General features: G+C 33.4%; 1 protein-coding gene across 1 annotated transcript; it reads left to right on the top strand.

Annotated features, from left to right (window-relative positions):
* Window positions 1-1,327: 1,327 nt before the first annotated feature.
* On the top strand, window positions 1,328-20,798 carry LOC148603494 (uncharacterized). Its single transcript, XM_088552868.1, has 11 exons — window positions 1,328-1,398; window positions 1,700-1,781; window positions 8,677-8,804; window positions 9,959-10,085; window positions 10,449-10,586; window positions 13,072-14,731; window positions 15,342-15,497; window positions 16,773-17,267; window positions 17,636-17,847; window positions 18,250-18,328; window positions 19,053-20,798. Exons 3-11 carry the CDS (start codon window positions 8,683-8,685, stop codon window positions 19,439-19,441), a joined length of 3,378 nt encoding a protein of 1,125 aa, XP_088408994.1. The 5' UTR covers window positions 1,328-1,398; window positions 1,700-1,781; window positions 8,677-8,682; the 3' UTR covers window positions 19,442-20,798.
* The last annotated feature ends 1,888 nt before the right edge of the window (window positions 20,799-22,686 follow it).

Raw genomic sequence — 22,686 nt, 5'->3', positions numbered from 1 at the left:
GGTTGACAACCGTGCTTGATTTAATGTGGCCTGGTTCTCTAAGAAGCAAATGTGAAGATAGCATTTTCCAAATGCCGTCCGGATTAGTTTAAATTGTTGCTTGTCATCCAGTTCATTTTTTTCAATTAATGTGGAGTTAGTAAGTTGGGCTTTAATGTATGTATGGTCAGATGATTACAGAAGACAAAATTAAATTGACCACTCAAAAATGTTTCAATGGTGTTTAAGAAGAGTCAACAGTCTAAAAATGAATAAAGGTATGATTTCACTGTGAGGAAAAGTACAAGATAAATAGCCCGGATCTTGTGGGAACACATTGATTTCTTGACCATTAGTTTGTGTGCTAGATGTAATAATTTATGTTCGATAAGTGATGTTCAGTTCTTTTTTGTTTTCCTTGATTATTCTAAGATCTTTTAAATAATCGTCCTATGAATGATAGGATTCTGTAAAAGAAAACATTAAATGAGCAAAAAGTATAAATAGTGTAAGGGAACTGTATCGAAATAAAAAAAATCGACAAAAGAAAAAAAGAAAACAAATAACGATAAGAAAACCGGTTCTCATGACGCAGATGGATACACTGAACGATACATATTCAGTAGAGATGACTAATCTTGTAGCAACATAACCTTGTGTCTGAAATCTAATTGTAAGAAATTTAGCACGATACGAAATGTTTTCATAGTTTCGGCATGCTATGGCATAACGTATGAGTTTTGAAAGGAAAACTCCATAAACAGGTGCTGAGGGCATGTTGCAACAGATGAAATGAATTTGATGATATGGAATGGAAAATCGCAGCGTTTGTGGTATAGTTTGGTCACGAGTTTCCATTTCTGTCGATCTTTAACAGTAAGGAAATTTAAGAGGCTGATTTCACAGTGTTTGTAGTGTCCCTTATCATCCTTAAGGCCTTTCAACTTGCATCACTTTCCAAAATATCTTTCCTATTTTCTCTTTATCATACAGTCTGTGTCAGCTATGCACGTGCGGCACTCATACACAACTGTGTAAAATATATTGATTTGGGTAATTAACATTTAAGTATAAAAAATAGTTTTACTGTACCGATATCATTCTGCAGACTTATATTGTTACGACCTGCTTTACGTGACGTTATTTCTAATTCAAATGATCCACTCCCCTTGATCTACAAAGTTCAATCTTTAGTAGGAACTCTTAAAAATATATTGTTGATTTACGTATTCGTAGTTTGCGGGGATTGCATACTTGTACACGTAATTTCTATTGGTTTATATGTGCATTAAAATAGAAGGATGTGTTTTCATTTAAATGACCATTGGAGGTATTTTTAAAAGTAAAACAACAATAGAATTAAAAGTAGTTTAATCAGGACCGGAGTTATCTTTAAACACGAGTACATAATACAAAAGTGTAAGCACATAACTTACCTTTTTGATATAAAACATAGAGAAAAATAAGCAGGTATAATAGTATAACAAATGGCAACACTAATTCACCACTGTTCGACAAATTTTACTTTTCACATTTAAATGCAATTATTGTAAATTCCAAAAATAAATATTTCGCTTGCTATAGGTAATAGGTGCGTGTAATATTTCAATATACGTGTCTGAGTGCATTACATTGAATTACATATGAACAGTTAAAAAGTTCATCGAAAAGGGTTTTGTAGTTCATTGCCTGTTTATCTACTCTTATCAGTTTTTTGTAGTTATGGTCTCAAGTTTGCTGACATCATGTCACACGAAGAAGAGGTCTAGTTTGTTATTTCCTAATAATAATCGCTCTTTCAGGTGAGTCTCTTTTAATGTTGTTCCATATATAAGGCTTTATTATAGATTTCACAGAGTTCATTGTGTTGAAAATGTCAGGATTTATTTGTGTTACGATATAATTCATTAATCATCTTTTGCACTGCTAGTATTATGTTGTATAAGATATTGTTTTCTGTGAAACTGTTTACCATAGTTCACGGAACATCCATTAAAAAGTTTTAATGACGATTTTATTTATTGCGTTGCACAGATTTGTTTCATAAGTTTGTATATCCAAATATGTAGTAGAAATAATCTTTTATGCCTATTATTCGTTTTTACTGATTTTGTTTTTCAATAGATATAAACTATGAATACAAATTCTTTCAATTTTTAATAAAACAAGCTTGAAAGGAATCTCTTAAAAATCATTATGGTTTCATTCAAACAAAAGATCACCTTGCAATAATTAACATGAATACTTATGACAAAAAAATGTGAGAGCTGTATTTTGATGATCAAAATAACTAATAATTGTCAAAGGAAAAAAGACAAAAACAATAATACGCAATGTCATTGCATTTTAAGTCTTCGGAAACCTTAGAAATTTCATAAGGTGATATATCTTCACATGCGCATGTAAGCATGCAGTTTGAATACAATACAGGGTAGTAATAACATTACCGATCTAATATACTTTGTCAATGGAATAGTCATAGAGATAAACCCATGGACCAAATGGCAATAACCAGGCATAAAAAATTAAAACAAACATAATGGTCGTGATTTTGTACATATATTTCTGATTGTAATTACGGTCTTTGCTTTTAGCCAGGGGTTCGGTAGTCCTGGTCCCTAAAATCAGGCCTCGTACTTCTCAAAATTTTCAGAATCCTGACAGTTGGAGCATTTCTTTTGTTATTTCTCATACCCATAAGCACTTTTTGTATTAAGACAAAATGTCCGATTAATTAAATCACACCGGCACAATTTAATAGTATCAAATTCTGAAGGCTGTCAGGCCTGTATCATCCCAAAAACTATCGAAAAACCATAACATTCTCTGATTTTTTTAAATTTCCAAATATCTTAAATCTAATAGGCATAAAGTCTTAGAAGTTTCTAAAACAGGCAAAAATTATATTTTTATAGCATCTTTCTTATGAATAGAAATCCTCCAAATATTTTTTAAAAAATGCTTTAGGGTTTTTGATATCAGTTCTTCTTTCACTAAAGCCAAAAACACTAATAATTCAAAAGGCAAAGCATCGAAACATGTTAAAACATACACACTATGTAAGATCTTTGTAGAGAGCAACTTCATAATATTTCTCCATTTTATTTCGGGAAAGTAAAGTATGATTCGGACTTTCAAGTTTCTAAACTTTACCAGTCTGAATAGCCTTTGCTAAACAAAGTTAACCTTGAAAACTCTAATGGTGGGTTAAACCAGGTTTGTTCGCGCTCGCTAAACCTCCACTTTTCATTAAAACGTATTGTTGCCCGCATTGTGCATTGTAAATAGGCGGCACAAAATTGCTAACTGGCAAAGTTTGCAAAAGTTTAAAATGTCCCAAATGTTCGACCAAAGAAAAAACGTGGTTTTCCGCTTACCAAACCGACCTCAATTTCGGCTCTGAGTAATCGTAAATTTGGGCAAAGCAGGGCAGACGGACAGTGATACTAAATTACCAAAATTCTCGGATGCAGGTTAACAATTCCCAGATACCAATTATTGTTTCCACAATGACTTTATCTACTTCACTTTAGGTTACACACCCATAATTTAACTAATGAGCATTTAGTCTTACACAATTCTTAGTGTCCTTGTGCTTTATCACTTTGAAAACAAAAATATATCGAATCTGCAAAAGTACATATGTTTTAAGCAGACAAACACATATTTTTTTTTTATTTGAATATAAAATGGTCACTGTTACTTAATGATTAGAATGTTTGTAAATTCTAGGGCAAGTAACATATGATTCGAACTTCCAAGTTTTTAAACTTTACGTGTCTGAATGGCTTCTGCTAAAACTGTAATGGTGAGTTAAACTAGGTTTGTTTCGCGCTAAAGGTCCTCATTTCATCACGGCTTATTATTGTCGGCATGGTGCATATAGCGTGCATGAAAATGGCAATAACTGTTGACACCCGTTGATATCTCAATAAATTGTTTTGTACCAAACACCATTGAAGGTGTTAAGTAAACAAAGGATTTGGGTTATAATGACTGATGTCAGCTACTCGGCAATTTACTATTTGAATAATGCATAAGTACATTAGTATTTTAAGTATTTTAAATAAGTCTCTTCACTGGTAATTTTGAATTGTGCTGGATGTTGGTTTTAGGATTAAAAAAGAAGCTAAACAAATAGGTTATTATCACATTGTTATAATTGAGATCGATCTAAAATTAATCGATCATTTTTACTGCTTTCCTTTTACATAAATAACTATACATTGGATCATTTACGATTGAACTTAAATATACGAATGCATTATATTTTTTGCCAGTGTTTTTTTAAATCTAGTAGGTATACATATATACAATTTGACATTAAACGAGAGGTATTGTCTAGTTTATTCTGACTTTTCCATCCAACCGAAAAATGTACTTCCTCAAGTGGATACACTTGCTCCCGGATTTCTGAAACAGTTGTTTAATCTCCAAATGGTTAAACTGATAACTTGTCACGTACATATATTTATCACATTATTGTTTACTTTTAAAACAAACTATTCGAAATAAGGATGTTTCTTGTGGTGAAATTTTCCCAACCTGAAAACGACAACAATTACTCAGAAATAATCCCAAATATGATAAACTATTTTCCAATTGGTTGTCGACGAGGATGAAAAGGTGTGTCTGTTTAATTAATTATTTTATTTTATTTTTTTATTTTTTTTTTCTTTGTTATATTCTTTTTTATTTTATTAGGTACAAATTCAAGGTTTGATATGGTTATTCTTAATTTTCAAATTTAAAAAAAAGTGACGCATACTTTTCCAATGAAAAAGGATAAGGAAGTTTTGAAAATGGCCGACAATATCACTGACATGCATGCACATGTATGCACATATATAGAACTATGTATGATTAAATTCGTAAATTCAAAGTTCATTGTGTTCTTTAAATTAACGAATTATGAACTGGTCTTTACTTAACAATCTGGCGATGTGGATTGAAATAGGTTCAATTCGACATAGATCTACACTATTTACATATGATTCGTGAGATTGTTTGCTATTGTCAATACAAAATTGTAAGTGTATGAAAACACAGCATGACTTGAAATTCCTTTAGTTTCATTCCCCAAAGTATAAAATCCCTGCGGTGCAATGTACATAAAGTAAATATGAAAAATAATCTCCTCAAATATAAGTATCCCGTCTTTCTAATAGAACATCTAATTAAAAATGGTAAACGAAAATAGTGATTGATTTGGTATTAATGTTGTGTTGAATAAGTGCATGTTTATATCTTGTATAGGTTATAGGTTTTGCATTTGCATGAGTAGATATGTAAGCTTGTATTCTCATTTTCTTCATATCATTTCTGAACCACAATTAACATTCAATTTGGCATATGTAAGTGAGACAAGCAATAGTATCAGATTTGGATTGTGTGGAGTTACTTCCCGACAGAGGCCCAGTGCCGTTGCTAACGAAAAGTGAATACCTCTGTATGAGGAATGTTGGTATAGTACATGTATGAAATGATGTTGATAGCGTCTAAGTTGATGAAAGATGGAAAGGGATTTAGAGCCTGATTTGTGTTAATAATCGACTGTACCTTAAACATAAGAGCTGTCATCCATCCAACATGACTTACAGTGTATCATTGGACCAAGCTCTTAGGCTATTGTGAATTTGTTCCACGCAAAATCGCTAAAGAAGCGCATAGGTCAACTAAAAACATTTTGAAAAGAAGGGGATATAAATACAAAATACATATATATGCATACTCTGTCGAATAAAAACTCAACATTATCTAAAATCTTGCTAAATTTATGGTGCGAGTTGCTCATGTGGTGATAAAAGGAGTAAAAGCTACAAATAGATGAAGAAGCCGTCAATATTCACCCGTACCGTTACGGGGAAAGGTAACAAAATATTATATCGTGTTAACCTCACTGTCCCGGATGTAACCTCCAATATGTAGGGAAATTCAACAATTATTTTTAACAAACAATTAAACGAACACAAGAGCGACCTTAGAAAAAAACGTTACTTCTATGAGTCGATCTTCCAAATTACCAAACCAATGTTTCGAGGATTTCAACCGTATGCAACTCCTAATTGTGGACGAAAACACGATTTGGAGTGACTCACAGAGACTGAAGTGGTCGAGATTGGATAAAGGAACCCCGTGTCTTACATCAACGCGAAATATTGTTTAAAACTTGTGTTTCAATTACACAATTACACAACGATCACGATATAGATTCAACTTAAATAAGTCACAAGTATTCACTTGATTATATATTGTTGTGTTCATACTATTTACTATCCTTCACACCCAGTTTATGTTAAGTAACGACAAACGTCATAGCATGAGTTCAAAGTTTGCACGAACTTCATACCAAACACACCACCAACGTCTATGCGGTAGTGGTTCTGGACTGAAATGCCTTTATTCGGTAAGTCGAATGCCAACTAAATACTAGATTCAGACATTACAGCCATATTAAGCCAAAATGTATCTGACTTTTAAAAATCAATGAATTAGTAAAACAACTCTCAAATACTTTACACTTAAATATACATAACCAGGCAGCCTTCATCTTCTACCTACGATTCATAGGAATAGCAAACCGAGAAGTCCAATAGTTGCAGCTTACTTAGGTGGACATCATCTGGAGTGGTCGTACTATCTTAAGGGCAAACTCTATTGAACTCTGGACCACTAAACGAGGATGGCAACCATCAACATGGAGTAAAAATCTTACTCAACAAGAAGGCCAAATGATTACTCATCGAATGGAATCGTGGCAAGATTTATGTCAAAGATATAAAAAGTAAGTCATTCAATGCTACGCTCCAACCAACGTAGCAGAGGAAGAAGACAAGGCTACCCTATATTGAACAACACCACGAGGCATCTTGATTGTAATGGGTGATATGAATGTCAAAGTTCAAAACGTTATCAAGGGGAGAGAACATATCACGTGGGAGGAAGCAAGTTGTAACATCAACGAAAATGGTGAACTCCCACAATGATCTAGTCATAGGAGGTACAACATTCCCGTTCCCTCACATGATATATACAAAATAATCTGAGTATCTCAAGAAATGAAAACTAGAAACCATATAGACCAAATAACAGTTGCTAGGAGATGGTGAAAGAGCATGACAATCATTAGAGCTGATCAAGGTGCTGATATAGCATCCGATCAACAACTTGTGATGGCTAAATTTAGGATCAAGATAGCCACGGCAACTAGACAAGAGCAGATTAGAAGCAGAAAGTATAAAATAAGGAAGAGACGCAGTAGACAAACAATGGGGGAGAGAGTAAAATCCACATAAAACACCACATGCCAAGAAGAACTTGGTTTCTCAAAGATGGAATACAAGTCATGATTCAATCGAGACAACTGAGAAGCGTAAGTCTGTTAAGATACAACTTGACCAGGTCAAAACAAAATGCAGAAAGAATGGTTAACGAGTGAACACATAAGCATTAGAAAAGAAGTAAAGAGGAAGACAAGACAGGAAAACAAAACTGCCAAAAACTGCAGATTCCAATGCGGCCGATCATGTATTGAATCGCTTATTGGCCTAAATCGTGCGTAACTAATCCTTACGGTAAAATTCCATACTAATATCCGCGATGTTGGTTTCTACGGGACGATTTGTTTACAAACGAAGTTCGTAAGTTCCCGTAGAACTACGGTGACAATCGTCTGCTTGATCAACTTCTCGGTATTGTACGTTGTTCGCGTAGAACAAATCCGAGATATCCGAACTAACGCCGAAATGCATCCTGGGTTCTTCGGTTTTTGGACGAACCATATAAACGTAAACAACATCTCCTAGCAACCCGATCACTGTAAACATGGCCGACTTTATATTAGGACCGACAATTAAAATCTCACCGGAATGTACCGATTCAGTGTTAAGGGAGCAGCCGTTTGGCTTAACGAATGAGCAAGTCATTTAAGACAATTTAAACGACGTTTGGTGTCAATAAAGTCGTAGAAATATTTTTATTCCAATTTTAACAGTATCTTATTTATGTGGCGCCGAGTATAGTCACTGTAAGAATCACTTAAATGTCTGAAATAGGGGAGATACTAATAACCTATTAATTATTTAAAAAAACAAATTTGAAAATGATATGCTATTAAAAAAAATTAAAACATCCTCAAAATTCCTATAGTCCTAAATTCCATTTTATAACCTGGTGCAAATAGAACACACAGGCTGGGTGAAATCGATTGCAAAAAAGCACGGAAACCGATGGAAAATATTCAATATATACTAGTAATTTGGCGTCAACTGTCACAGTTCTTTGCTTGCACCGAACTTTATCATTTAAATTGTGTTATTTGAAGCTGTTAAAATCTTTGAATTGTGTACCTATCTATGTCTTGATTGATGGTGATGAATATTAGAAACATGTAATTAAAATGTTTTCAAAGCACATCTGCTGGAAACTTTCAACTTCGTGCAGATCCTGAAAATCTATAAAAACATGTGTAAACTTATGTCCGGAACATGCTGGTTTAAATTGAAAGGAAGCTACTTTAGTTTATAACGGGCCCGAACTGACGTCGAGTTAGTAAGCTATTGACATTAATACTGCAAAAGAAATAGGTAATTTTTGAATACGAACGTGAAAGAATGCGACGAAATGTTTCTAGGCAAATGCCAATGGTTTGGCACGCTCTTTAGCTCTTTAAGTTTTTTTTCTTTTTATTAATTGCAGGAAAGGATGATAGTGAATATATTATTTCGTGCTGTATTGTTCTTTTGTTTGCTTGTACTGTTCAGTATTCAACAAGGTTCTCTTCTACTATTGATTCACAGAAAAGACCCAGAGAAACCAAATGAATGGTAAGAACATTTGCAGCTTCAATGATTATAGCTTACTTTCTCTCTTGAACACGACGCTCGTCTAAAATATATAGTTTTAAAACAAAAGTTGTTAAACAACCATGTAACAATAACCTCAGCAGTAAATGTATTGTAGATAAGGTGTGTGCAAGAGGGCACAAGAAGATGTTAACGAAGAGTTGGATTTACATTTACGGAAACATTTCGTTGGCTCGTTTGTCCCTACAAAAAACTAAACCATTTACATTTTACTGATTTCATCGTCTGCATGTAATGCCATAATTTCACAACACCACTCGAAAATATGTTATGCATGCAAATATATGTTAAGTTTATATTGTTTCGGAAATGCGACTTGGAGATTGTGGATTTCCTGTCTTTCATGTACAAAATTTTGTTATAAAAGACCTTGTCAGAATTCATAGTAAATCAACCAAAATAAGCTAACATTTTTAATTCCTTCACATACCCGTCACAAGAATAAGGTTAATATTACGATTAAGGAGGATTTTTTTTTTATTTTTTAATATTCATCTTTTCTGAAGAGTTATCGATGGAATCAAGACCCTAGTGGAAATCAAAATAATGTAATCCAGCGACAAAGACCGGACATGGAAAACATCCACGCACAAGATTACCAAAACAATACATACAAAGTAACAAAGGTAAATTGGCATCTCGAACTAAAAATGAGAGCACGGACCAGGTACACCGGTAGTGTAAGCGTCCTCTGCTTTTCTAGAAACATTCGCCGATTTAGTCATAAAAAGCCAGGTCCAGGGTAGACGAAAAAGGAAAGGGAAACTATGACACGTTGAACAAATCAGTGTTCATGGTGCAAATGGATACACCGTAAAGATCCATAAGTTTATGATGAAAAACATAAAACTTCTGTAGTGATGACTTCAATTTTGTAGCAACAAAACCCTGTTCAAGAAGCCTATTTGTTAGAAGTCTAGCGAGATACAAAAAAAGTTTGCGTAGTTACGGAAAATTCTGGCATAACCTCTGAGTTGTGATATGAAAATTCCATACGCAAGTGCTGAAGGGATGTTTCTACAGATGAAAAGAAAGTTGACAAATGTATTTCATGAAATTATTCCAGAAAAAAAATATCTCAAAAAGAATGATAAGTTTTCTTCTTTTCTCCTCAGGTTATCAGTATCATTTTTGACCGTCCTTCTACCATATGGCCTTTCCTTTTTATCAGAAGTTTGGTCATCTTCTTTCACAACTGGTAGGAAATGGAGAGAATGGCCTCATTGGGGGGTTTTAATGTTGGTATGTATTAAGCATGTTAAGGAATTGTAGTCAAGCCATACATGAACTTTTTAAACTTATTTCAATTCGTTGGACATTGCACGTATTTATCATGCTTATATTTCGAAATCAATTCTAGATGTCTGTAAATTATTGAAAATTAATATATTATACGCATACACACACTTACAAATTCTGATTTTTTTTATTTTTTTATTATTTTTTTTTTTTTGCACTGAAATTTACTTTGTGTAAATGTTTTCTCGTGCGACGTTAATGAAGTTTTAAATCAATTATGTTAACACATATGAGGTAAAATAAACTTTAAATGAACCAACGTTTGTTTTTTAAGTTTCTACGTTGATATTATTTTTTATCATATAGGGATGTTTAGCATCTATAGCAGAAAGTTACATGACAACGTGCTTATTTTGGAGTTTGCTTCCGAAGTGGCCTGTTTTTCTACTGTTTGGTGTTCTGAATACGGTTCTACTGTTCAGCATGATGTCAAGAGAAGTAACGGTAAGTTTATATCTTATAATAATGTTTTATCAAAGGCCGATGAATTTGTATTTTAGAATCTAGAATTATCATTATTTCATCATTTTCTCTTGAAATCTATCTTGTAAATAAAAGTCTTTGTAAACATCATTAACATTTCGATCAAAAATGAAAGATGCGTGTCAAAATACCTTCAATCTGACAACATATTTTGACTCAAAATGTTTTAGCGACTATTTTTTATACTATCTTCCCAAAATACTAGCATAACTAAGGACGAAGTAGAGTATGTCGCTTATCTTTTCTTTTTATCTTAAAGTTGTAAAAAGAAAAAAAGCTTCAAGTATTTTTACGACACAAGCGGCATTTTAATTGCTTATTTTCATTCTTTATGTAATAACATTCCAGCCGTTCCATGCTATGGTGTTTTATCTCTCAGTTTTGTTCCTTCGCTTTTCTAAAAATTGCGACTAAACCACCGACTTTCTAGATTGGTCAAAGCGACTTACGAAAAAGCTAACGGGACAAAGATATAATTCAAATTTTATAAGGCTCGTCATTCAAGAATTGGTCCATGGTCGTCTCAGTGACCTAATTGGTCGGTATGGAGTTTGTGTCCAAGATTTTAATTGCCGATGTAGAGTTTCTACGGTCGTCTCCATGACTTGATCGACAGACATGGAGTTCGTCTCCACGACCTTATTGGCCGATATGGTTTTCGTCTCCTTGACATGATTAACTGGTGTTGGATTTCCGTTTTCAATATGATAAAAGATCTCTATTTTGTAGATAGAAATAATAAGCTACTTATTTCCTTGACTACAATATTAACCACAAAATATATATGGCATTCTACAGACCATTGAAGAAAAAGTCTTTTTAGATAAAAAAAAAATACAGAATTTGATTCTTATGACTTTTTGCATTTGTTAGTTAAAGCAGGAGTATTAATGTTGTAGAAATTATAGTTGACATCTAAATTCATGGTAAAAAAAATTATCTGAACTGATTAATTGGTTTTGAATTGTATTGTCTTAAAATATCAAGGTGTAGAGGCTATGATAGCAGTGTTTAAATTATTTTTCAATGAATGAAATGCTTGGTTACACATACCTTTGTTTTTATTTTTATGACAGTCTTCATTTTTTAGTAATCAAATAATAGTACTTCAGTATACGTCTTTTTAAGAAACATGCAAATTCTATAATATTTGATACACCCCAAAGTGGCAATATATTTGTATCTTAGCTATTAAGTTATATTCATTCATTCCAACCTGTCTGTTCTTAGGAGATAAACCACATGGGAAACCATTTTTCTACTGAATTGTAAGGTCATTTAGAGAGTTACTGTACCTGAACTGATCCTTGCAACAAAAATTGCGATCGGTCATCGATCACCGATCAGTTCCCGGTCAGTCATCGATCCGTCAAGCCAATCCATTAAACCTGTGATCGCATCACGTGACCACAGAGCGGTCACTGTATTTTACGGTTTTTGTTGTTTTCTTTGTTAATTTACACATATTTACATAATGTAATAGATTTAAACGTCAATTTATTTTACGTTTTGTTTATTCCAATCACATCTTACGCCATTTGACATGATAAAACTGCGATCAGATCGGTCACCGGTCATCGGTCATCGATCCGTCAGCGATCAATCAGTCAACGGTCATCGATCCGTCAAATCGTTGCGCGCATCGGTTCAAGGACTGTATGTCTCTTTATCCTGAATTCTACAGTGCATTCTACATTATTTGTATCTCCTAAGAACATGGGTTCTATGAAAAGCCACATGTTAATTTCTGTCTACTATGGCATTTTAAACAAAATTAAAATATGTAGTCTTTCCAACCATCAAATACGGTTTGCATGATTTATAGCTACATAAGTACTACTTATGTATATATTTGAATGGGAAAACACCAAGCAATGTGCATGGTATCAGGGGAAAGCATCAACACTTGTTAACTACATTTGTTGACGTCATACATTTCTTCATTTGTACTAAGTAATATAATATATGCCGATGGTAAAGTTATTCATGGTGAAGAAAAACCCACCAAATATACGATGCTTTTTCATTCTACATATGCTATATTTCCACATAACAACAATCTTATCTGCATTCAGATCTGCACATTTTAGAAAATCATACATTCATCAGCCACTAAAAGAACCAAATCAAGCCAAATCAAGAATATTCCAAAATGCAAATTTCATTTACAATCTATGTAGTTTTTATCTCAAAAGCGCAACAACCAAATAAAAAACTAAGACTGGAACCGGTTATGTGATCAGTAACTCTTTCTGAACAAGAAATAAAACTGAATTGGCTGAGTTTTTGACATGCATAAATCACCTTCTGTCTGATTTTTAGAAAGACGCTACTTAAGGCGGACCTAAATAAACAGAAAAAGACCTACTAAAATCATTGCCAAAGAAAAGGTGCAAAAAAAACATGTTCTGATGAATGGCACCCGCGAACTTTTTTTTTTTTTCAGAATAAGAAAAAAGTTTGGCAACGACATCTACACAAGTTATCTATACTCATGTTTATAATTGCCATTGTTGGATGTGGGGTGTTACTTGTCTTATCTGGTAAAATGGCTGTAAAGGACTTCGCTTTGACTTTTGTATTTTTACTCATTTTATCAATGACAGCTACTCCGAAGTTTCAGGTGTATATTCATTCTACTGACGGTAGTGGACGGCAAAACTCATCGTTACTGTATCTATTTCTTAAAATCATAACTTGCGTTGCAACCCTGTATGCATTTAACATTTCAAGCTCTGTTGGCATTTTTGATGCTGTCCATAGTTTTTTCGGGTCCGTCTCTGTACCTTCTCCTGTAAACATGTGGTTGTGTGTTACCCTTTTCATTTCTTCACTTATATGTCAAGCCAGTCGATACTTTAGAACGGCTTGTTTGAAATCGAAATATAACGTAGACCTTCCAATCCATTTGTCGTCTATTATCTTGACAATTATTGTTAGTCTTCTATGTTTGTCTGTGATCAAACCTGCAAATTTACCACTTAGTGAGATATTTTCCGGAAGTGACGTATTTTCGTCAGACATTTACAGTATTCTACTGTATTCTTCTATTTGGGTTCTTCTTATAATACCGAATATTGTAAACTTTGCCACCGTTGATATAGATAATCTTATTGAGCCTAATATATTCATTCTGCTCTTCACATCGCAATATTTATTATCAAGCGGATATAAAACTTTTACAATTGACAATAGGGATCTTCTCAATATAAAGGGTAAACCTCATAAAAGACGGATATTCATTTGTTCTACCATGTATCAGGAATCACAAGTTGAAATGGATCGTCTTCTAGCGAGTATTAAACATGTGTCTAGTTCTAGCAAATTGACGAACGAAAATATCATCCTGGAATCTCATATATTCTTGGACAATGGTGCTGATGACGAGACTGTAAAGGAGTTTGGATTACAACTGCTAGAACTTGTGGAGCAAAATTTTATGACAGAAGGGCAGCAAGGCGTGATGCTTCATACACCTTATGGAATTCAAATTTCATGGAAACTTGAATCCGGTCGCCCTCTTTTTATACATTTAAAGGACACGTCAAAAGTTAAGGCTAAGAAACGTTGGAGCCAAGTTATGTATATGAAATACGTTTTAAATTACCGAGCGTCGAATCTTAGACTCTCGAAGAATCCTTCATTCGACAGTTTGATATCAGCGGATTCGAGTGAAAATTTAAAAAATATGTTGAAACCATCCAAGAATAGTCTTACGGCACTAGAAACAAGTTCAAATGCTGAAAAGATAGAAAAACAAGATTCAAAATACAATAGCATCCAAACAGAAACGAAAACTGTTCCATACGTCGAAATCTTTGTTGGGAAAACACCCTCAATCGAAAATCTTTCCGTTTCGCAAGACGGTGCCGTCAGTATCCACGCAGTTGATACAAGAATCATGTTCTTAGACGATCTCGAATTCGATTGCACCGATTACATTCTTGCGACTGATGCTGATATGACCTTCAACGATGAGAGCATTCTGGACTGTCTGCGCATGTGTGAAGCAGACAAAAATGTCGGAGCGGTTTGTGGACGAACGGTACCTAAAGGTGTGCATATTCATCCAGTGGTTTGGCTCCAAATGTTTGATTATGCTAAAGGTCAGAAATTTTAATTGCATCTCACGCATTCATTTGTTTCAGAAATAAGGCCATAGTTACGGTCGCACTTTTGGAAATAAATGACAAATATTTAATCTTCATTTCAGAAATAAAACGATATTTCGTTTTATATAATTTGTTAATATGCTATGTTAATAAACAAAATGAAAGTAACAAGGCTGATTATGAAACCGTATGCGGAAATATCAATATAATGTGTAATTTAGAATTTCATTTTAAAGTCAGGCAAATGGTTCTTTGTCAAAGGTAGTTTCATTGATATAAATTCGACAATAACACGTTTAACGTAAGGAGGTTCAGCAGAATGCAAGATACTGTTAAACCTGTAATACATATACAGCAAAATATATTGCCTTCATAATGATGACCATTTCCACTAAGTTTGTCAGCCCGATAATAGAGCACAACTTCTTAAAAAAAAATTAATACACCGAAAATGTGTGTTTAGCACGACAAACAATGAATAACAATATTGTTACTTGTATTATTTCCAGAGATTGTTTTTAATTAATGATCTAAAAGATACCTAGCCGGTCTTTTAAAGAATGTAATGTGTTATTCATGTATGTTCAGTTCAGGTTAATTTCAGATTTCTGGATAATAAAGAGTTCTCAGAATGTGATCGGATCCATAACGTGCTGTCCCGGATGTTTCAGTCTCTATAAACTCGATGCTCTTCGAGATATTGTCGATGATTACTCGGGACCAGTAAAAAGCATTGAAGACGTTTTTACTAAAGACTTTGGTAATTTATGTTTTGATTGTAAAAATAGCAGACATTCATAAAATATTCCCTGTGTAGACAAAAGTTGACAATTCACACCGTGAAATAATAATAGGATAATTAATTGGAAAGAGTGAATAACCAAAATATGGTCACGAGTGCCGAAAAATGCCTTAAATTAACGAGTGTGCCAAACTTGTTCCGCGCACGAGTTAAATCTTAAGGAGGTTGACCTAGGGTAAGGGACATAACTCATGAAATCAGTGATATGTTTGTATTATATTCAATTTCACCAAAGCCTCTCAATCTTTCGTTTGAAGCAGGATAAAATGAATCCAAGTTGATAAGATTCTTACATAAGATTGTTGTAAAATGTTGAATACAATCGTTCAAATGATTTTTAAGAGTTGAGTCCCTTACCCTAGGTTTACTTCCTTATTGCGTTCTTAGCACGAGTTATCATACTTCGATTATTCCCGATAACCAATTGATTGTCCTATTTATCATATAGATTTTCTTCATTATCCGTTGCTATTTTCAACATAAATTTAAAATTTTGCGAACGGCGAATTGATATGGTTGTTGTGAAGTTCTTGGCGGGGGAAAGTGCGAGAGTTAAATTCCTGATTTTATTTCAAAGTGTAAATTATCGAAAATTTTTACTCTGGAAACATTAACATTCGGTAAATCACTGCTATCTATGTATTAAATACGGTTATTTCAGTCTCGGAATTTCCATTGCTAAAACGTCACAACACGAATATCGATCCGCCGATCACAAAATCAAACATTTATTTTGATTATAGCGATAATTTATGTAGAATATTTTTATTATAAAAAATAAGTTCATTAATTTGTTATCATAAATAACCGAAAAAAAGCCACTCCTGCCAAGAATGTATTAAGATTAAACTCTTGCACGGAATAACTTCTGCACAATTGTTAAGTCTATGCGTTCTTTGGCACTCTTGGTCATATTTTGGTCATTTCTTCTTTTCAAGTATCTCATTGTTAAACAGTTATGACAACAGAGAGTAAATGATGCGTTAATTTGCAAAATTAGACTAAGCTCAATTCTTTTACTTATTTATTGTAGCTATACAGTCACAACCTTAGAACGTAAACATCACTTTGAAATATCATTTACAGTAGGACATACATATACTTCGTCTTCGTTTTAAAGACAACAGCCTATTTACTAAACAAAATTGATGCTTACCTTCTGAGAATCAGAATTATTTTAAAAGTCGTTTCTTGAAAGTGTTTTTATCTGTCGAATATTACTTTTTTTGGCAGGTGAAGACAGATGGATGTGTACTCTTATGATGCTGAAAGGTTGGAAATTGCGGTATTGTAGTAATGCTAGAAATACAACGTTTTGTCCAGAAGACACGGCTGAATTTATGAAACAAAGACGACGATGGTTACTCTCAGACTACGCAAATGCTGTCCTGGTCATCCGAAAACTAAGAGATCTACTCACTACAAACGATGCGTTCTCAGCTGTATATGTTTTATGCACTCTACTGTTGTTCCTTATAATGCTACTGTATCCTGGTTCAACGATTGTTATGCTTTGCCTCGGTTTAGAGTTATCAACTGGTGCCCCGTTGATTATAGTGACACCAGTTATAATGATGATTGCCTTTTGTTACTGCTTGATTCTTCTTAGTGAATGTTCTGCAGTAGTTGAACTGGTTATTACAAAGAGCTTAATCCTGGTTGCTGGGGCTGGAACTAGCTACATATTTGTTTCGTCTATGATCATCATATTCAATGATTTAGTTCAAGGTAATTTTGCTTTTTAAACCCCATATATTACTATTTCTTATATGTTCACGTGACATCTTTTCGCAATGTTCTGGTATTTTTGTTTCAATAATATAGACCATATAATCAAGAATACAACTCCACACCACTCAAACGAGTGCAGGGAGTATGACACGTGTTACTCTTACTCAGGACAATTTACCCTTTCTGCCCAAAAAAAGACGAAAAGCTTATTCTAGTTTTTAGAATGTCATAACGAATATGTCATCATGTTTTGACTGAACAATTGCACAGATTAACAGCAAATCCACCCAGAAGCAATAAATGGAAACCACTTCTGCATTGCCATGGTTACTTTATTTTTATGTAACTTGCAGTTTCCCTTACAGGTTTCCAAGTAGGCCATTTTGAGCACACTGAAGGATTCCTGGTGATTATAGTCATGGGAAGTTACGTGTATGGAGCCCTTCTTTATCCATCAGATATGTGGATCCTGGTCACTGGAATCGTTTATTTATTCAACATCTCATTTATGAACATTATTTTACCACTCTACGCAATCTGCAACATTGTTGATCAGTCCTGGGGTACTAGGGACAACGTAAGTTGATTAATTATAACTCAAGTTTATTTTCAATATAATTTGTAATTTATTCCACATTGTAACCTAGCCAGCCTAATTCATGGAAATTAAAGAAACTACTGCTATTCACATACATATCCTGATTGTTAAGCAACATGTGAAGCATTTCCATATACAATCTATGCAGTATCTGTTCCAAACTACAAGCTAGATATCCTTGAAATTATATGAATTACTGTAATTCAGATACTTTTACATCTGATATGTCATATCCTGAGTGTTTAATATAATGTGATGTACTTTCATATATATTTTATTTAGTAGTTGTTTCAAAATACAAGCTTAAGTTGTTATTAGTATCATATTCAGTGCGTACCATTGTGTCCACTGCCTTTTTTTACGTTTTATGTTACTTTTTAGCAAAAAGCGTCTGTTCCGAAATTTCTCCAGCTTCCCAAGATTAAGAGGCGCATGAAGAAACGACCAAAATCCAAAGACGGTAGGTCAGATATCGTAAAAAATATGATTCAGGGGGCTTACAATGTCTACCATTGTAAATTACTGAAATAGATAACCAAAACTTAAACTGCTATTAATCATATGATAAAAACAGTAACAGGTAGTTGCAAATTCAGTGAATGAATTTTTATTATAAAACAATTCTGTAATACATGTCAAGAATATTATACTTTCTGTAATTAGGACCCCATTAGTTACCATTTAGGCTTCTGTCAAAAAACTATTTACATAAATTATGGTTTTAGATTTCCCTGCACAGAGTAAAATTAAGTGCAACTACATACCCAACGAATACAAAACACAAAGATTAAGGGGAATATACAAAGCTGCACTGACGTAAACAATGAAAAACATAATACTGTGAAAGTATGTTGTTCGTGGGGTACCAATTTTCGTGGTTGAGCTAGACAATGAAATTTGGTTCCCCGCGAAAATGAGATTCCCATTGATGTGTTTACTGAAAACTTCAAAATCATGAATTCAAGTATCCACGATCAGTGTATCTTCCACGGTTAAAATTATTTTTACTATACTCCGTTGGTCATAACTTAAACTAAGAGAATAGACAAGGTCAATCGGTACTGTAAACGCCCTCTGCATCTCACGAAAGAACATTTGGGTTACTTGAGTCATACCGATGAGTATCTTAGAAAAACAGTAAATTTTGTAAACGTGTTTTAATGTATAAAACCATTGTGTTTCAGCGGATACAACTTTCTTACGAAATTTAAGTGCTTCATCTTTGAGTATCAGTGATTACAACCAGTACGAATATGACTTTTGGGATGAACTGGTTTCCGGAACTGTAGGTGTCAATGTATCGCAAGGAATATCAGTTATCGACAAGCGTAATAAGTTACAAGTCTTTAGGAAAAAGGTCTTAATATTTTTCTTTTCAGCAAATGTTTTATTTATCGCTGCTATGGTTGGAATTTATGCTTTCTTGATGAAAAGATTTAATGATAATTCGACATTCATTATTTTGATGGCTGTGACTCTCGGATTAGCTCCCCTTATTCAAATTTCTGGTAGTACTGTTTATAGAATAAATGACATTTTAACTCGTATTGGTCGCTGGATATCAGAAAAATAATGACAAAGAGTTATTTTTGGTACAATGTATCCTGGTCGGTATTTTGATGTGTTTGGGTCCTTTTTGATGCTTACCATCATCTCGGTAATTGGTTTAAAAACAAGTGAAAAGATTGTTGAAATTTCTGTCTTTAAATTCACAAACCTGCTTTAGTAACATAAAGTCATTTTCCCCAATTAAATGTTGAATAGAAGAGTAATCAAGGCAACCAAGGTTATAGCGGTAATCAAAAGAATGTAATCCAGGGACAAAGACCAGACATGGAAAACAGACATACACAACAAAGAACATAAAGTAACTAAAATCATACATACAAAAGTAAAAAAGGTAAATGAGCAACTCGGACTCCACTAAAAACTGGGAGCATGGACCAGGTGCACCGGTAGGGTAAGCGTCCTCTTCTTTTCTAAAAACACCCACCGAGTTGCTCATAAAAAGTAAAGTCCGGGGTAAACAAACGAGGGAAAGAAAACTATGACCCGTTGAATAAATCAGTTTTCATGGTGCTGATGGATACACCATAACGATCCACGAGTTCATGATAAGAGCGACGATTGAAAGATCGTAAATCTGAGTATGAACTTGTGTTGAAGACTTCAAAATGTGATTGTGAATATCATCTTATAATTGATCAATAAAATACTAAAACATGAGAAAATGTATTGAATTCAACAAGAGACGATGGTCTTTAATTTTAAGAAACGGGTGATTAGGACATTATTCCTCTGTGTCACTATTTACAACGAATTATGCTCACTGCAATGGGTATTTGGAAAGCAATGAAAATAGATGTTAAATGTAAAAATGTCCACCCATTTTATTGTCGTTGAATATACTTTCTCCATCTAAATTCACATTGTGAACATCATTTCATATATTGAAGTACTTGTATCGTATTAGACCTTTTTTTAATTTTCGTAAACTGTGATAAGTATTAGTTTGTTTCAGTTTAAGTATTCATAAACTTTATTTTGAGGGTTATATTGAGTTATAGAAAAGTAAATTGCGATTATTTTTAGTTCTCTAGTGACGTTACTTCTGTATGTTATCTGTTAATTATCATGCAATTGTATACCTCTTACATATGTGTGATCGTCGACACAACAATCATTCGTACGGGGTGATGAATCGTTAAAAAAGATGCGAAACATAACAATAAATTAAATAAACGTCTAAATATGTTTAATATCACCAGAAGATGATAAAATTTAAATTGGATATTTCGGATAACTGATATCCTTCCTCAGCATAAAATGTTTATGCTCATATAGTTGTATGTTTTATTAATGTTATGTTTTGTTTGTCATGTTGCACCTTACTGATTTATTTATGCATATAATGGTGCGTTTATAAATCGTTTTGCACGCTGGGAACGCACGTTTAAACGCACGTTAGAAGCCTTCGTTTATGTTTGTACTTTGATTATTTTCTTGATTTAATTGTTATTTTTATATTTTTTGCTATTATGAATTTATATAATTTCATTAATTTTGTTTCTGTCTTTATTAAATGTCAATATTATTATTTTTCGTAATTCGTCTATCGTGCGTTTAAACTCACGATAGGAGCGTTCGTTTAAACGCACGATAGAAGCGTTCGTTTATCTTGCGTTTGAATATCGTGCGTGCGGGAAGCCTAAACATCTCAAGGAATGTACTTTCCGAGGTTGCTAATATTCGCACATTCCGTCAATTGAACATATTTGCGGGCATCATTTTTTTCTCAGTTTCAAAAAATGATTAGCGTTCTATAGCGTTTTAAAGCAATTTCGCAGGAACTATTTTTCGAGATTTTCTGTCCCTCGCCAAAATAGCGAACATTAATACACCTCGAAAATTAGTACGTTTACAGTATATGTTATTTTTTTCTAATCGGAAATGCATTTGTTCATTTACAACCTACACTTTTGGCATTTTAATATTGTTTATCTTTGGAACTGAGGTAGAGACCAAAGTAAAAGTGACGACATTGATTGCAATGTGTTTTTGTCATAATGTGAACATTTCACGTACTTTAATCCTCTTTTGCTTCGTAAGTTAGGTTTTTAGATGTTCAAGAAACCGTTTTAATTTTTAAAATAATTATTTAAGACACTTTTTTGTTATTTTACTTTCTCTTCGCGACATATTATTTATTTCTAGACGATGGATTTTTGTTATCATTCTTGACCCCACTAGGGAAACTACTTCATGGAGAAGAGGTGGGAGGGAACATTTTCTTAGTAATACAAGAGGTAGATGTACTAATGTAGCCATTTACAATCCTTTAATTCACTCATTTGATATACCAATTCTTATCTATGATCTTAATAAAAAAATAAGAATTATTACATTTTTTTTACTTATTCACAAAAAAAAAAAATAAACAAATGTACTTTTTATATTGTGTAAAGAAAAGTAAACAAAAAACATGAGAAATATACATTTTTTTCCTTATACATGCATATTTCGATGCAAAAAAAACAGTCGGATATATTAATCCACCAATTCATGAGTTGGAAGTCTCTTCCCATATGCTTCAATGCTAATTTCACTAAGTTCAATGAACTATGGAGCTTCTATCTAAAGTTTAACCTGAAGAAGACTATACATCACCTACAAGCTGCATGTGTACACTAATAGCCCTGAAAATATTACTACTTGCAGTGCGTCACCGGCTTCTAGAAGACAATGAGCTGAAATAGAATGGGAATTCCCCTACATTTCTCACAAAGGGGCCTTAATGCAAACTTATTAAAAGTATTTAATTCAGTAAGTTACAGTGACCTTTTTCATAGAAATAAAGAAAATGTAATTCCCTGCCAAACACAAGCTCACCTGTGCTGATTTGATGTGCACTTTTTCACAACAACATAACAAAAGTGCACCAAACCTTGTGTAGGACTACTTTTACGTACGTTCTAAAAGCTCATTGGTCGAATTAGTGCTATGTAACCTAAAGCAAAGCAGAATCGCTCACCTGATTTAATAAGCAACATTCTACTGTTTTTTTCTTGGGTACACAATTACTAACGCTAATACTTTTAGAACAATCATATCGTTTTTGCATTGAATTATGTCCAGCAATTTCTGATGAGAAATCATTGAAAGAAAAAATTAAAAATAGCATGATAAACGTCGAAAAAGGACAATAACCTCAAAATTGCTTAAAACACATATGTTTTATTTAGTAAATGCGACCATGTGTTTGAAAGATTGAAACTCCACATATCTATTCAATATGAAATACCCTAAGAAAATTTCATA

The sequence above is a fragment of the Perna viridis genome, chromosome 11 (assembly GCF_037379345.1).
Source record: "Perna viridis isolate PV_CMFRI_1.1 ecotype Kerala chromosome 11, ASM3737934v1, whole genome shotgun sequence".
NCBI classification, from domain to species: Eukaryota; Metazoa; Mollusca; class Bivalvia; order Mytilida; family Mytilidae; genus Perna; species Perna viridis.
The sequence above is the reverse complement of the archived record's forward strand: the minus strand, read 5'-3'. Positions and strand labels throughout refer to the sequence as shown.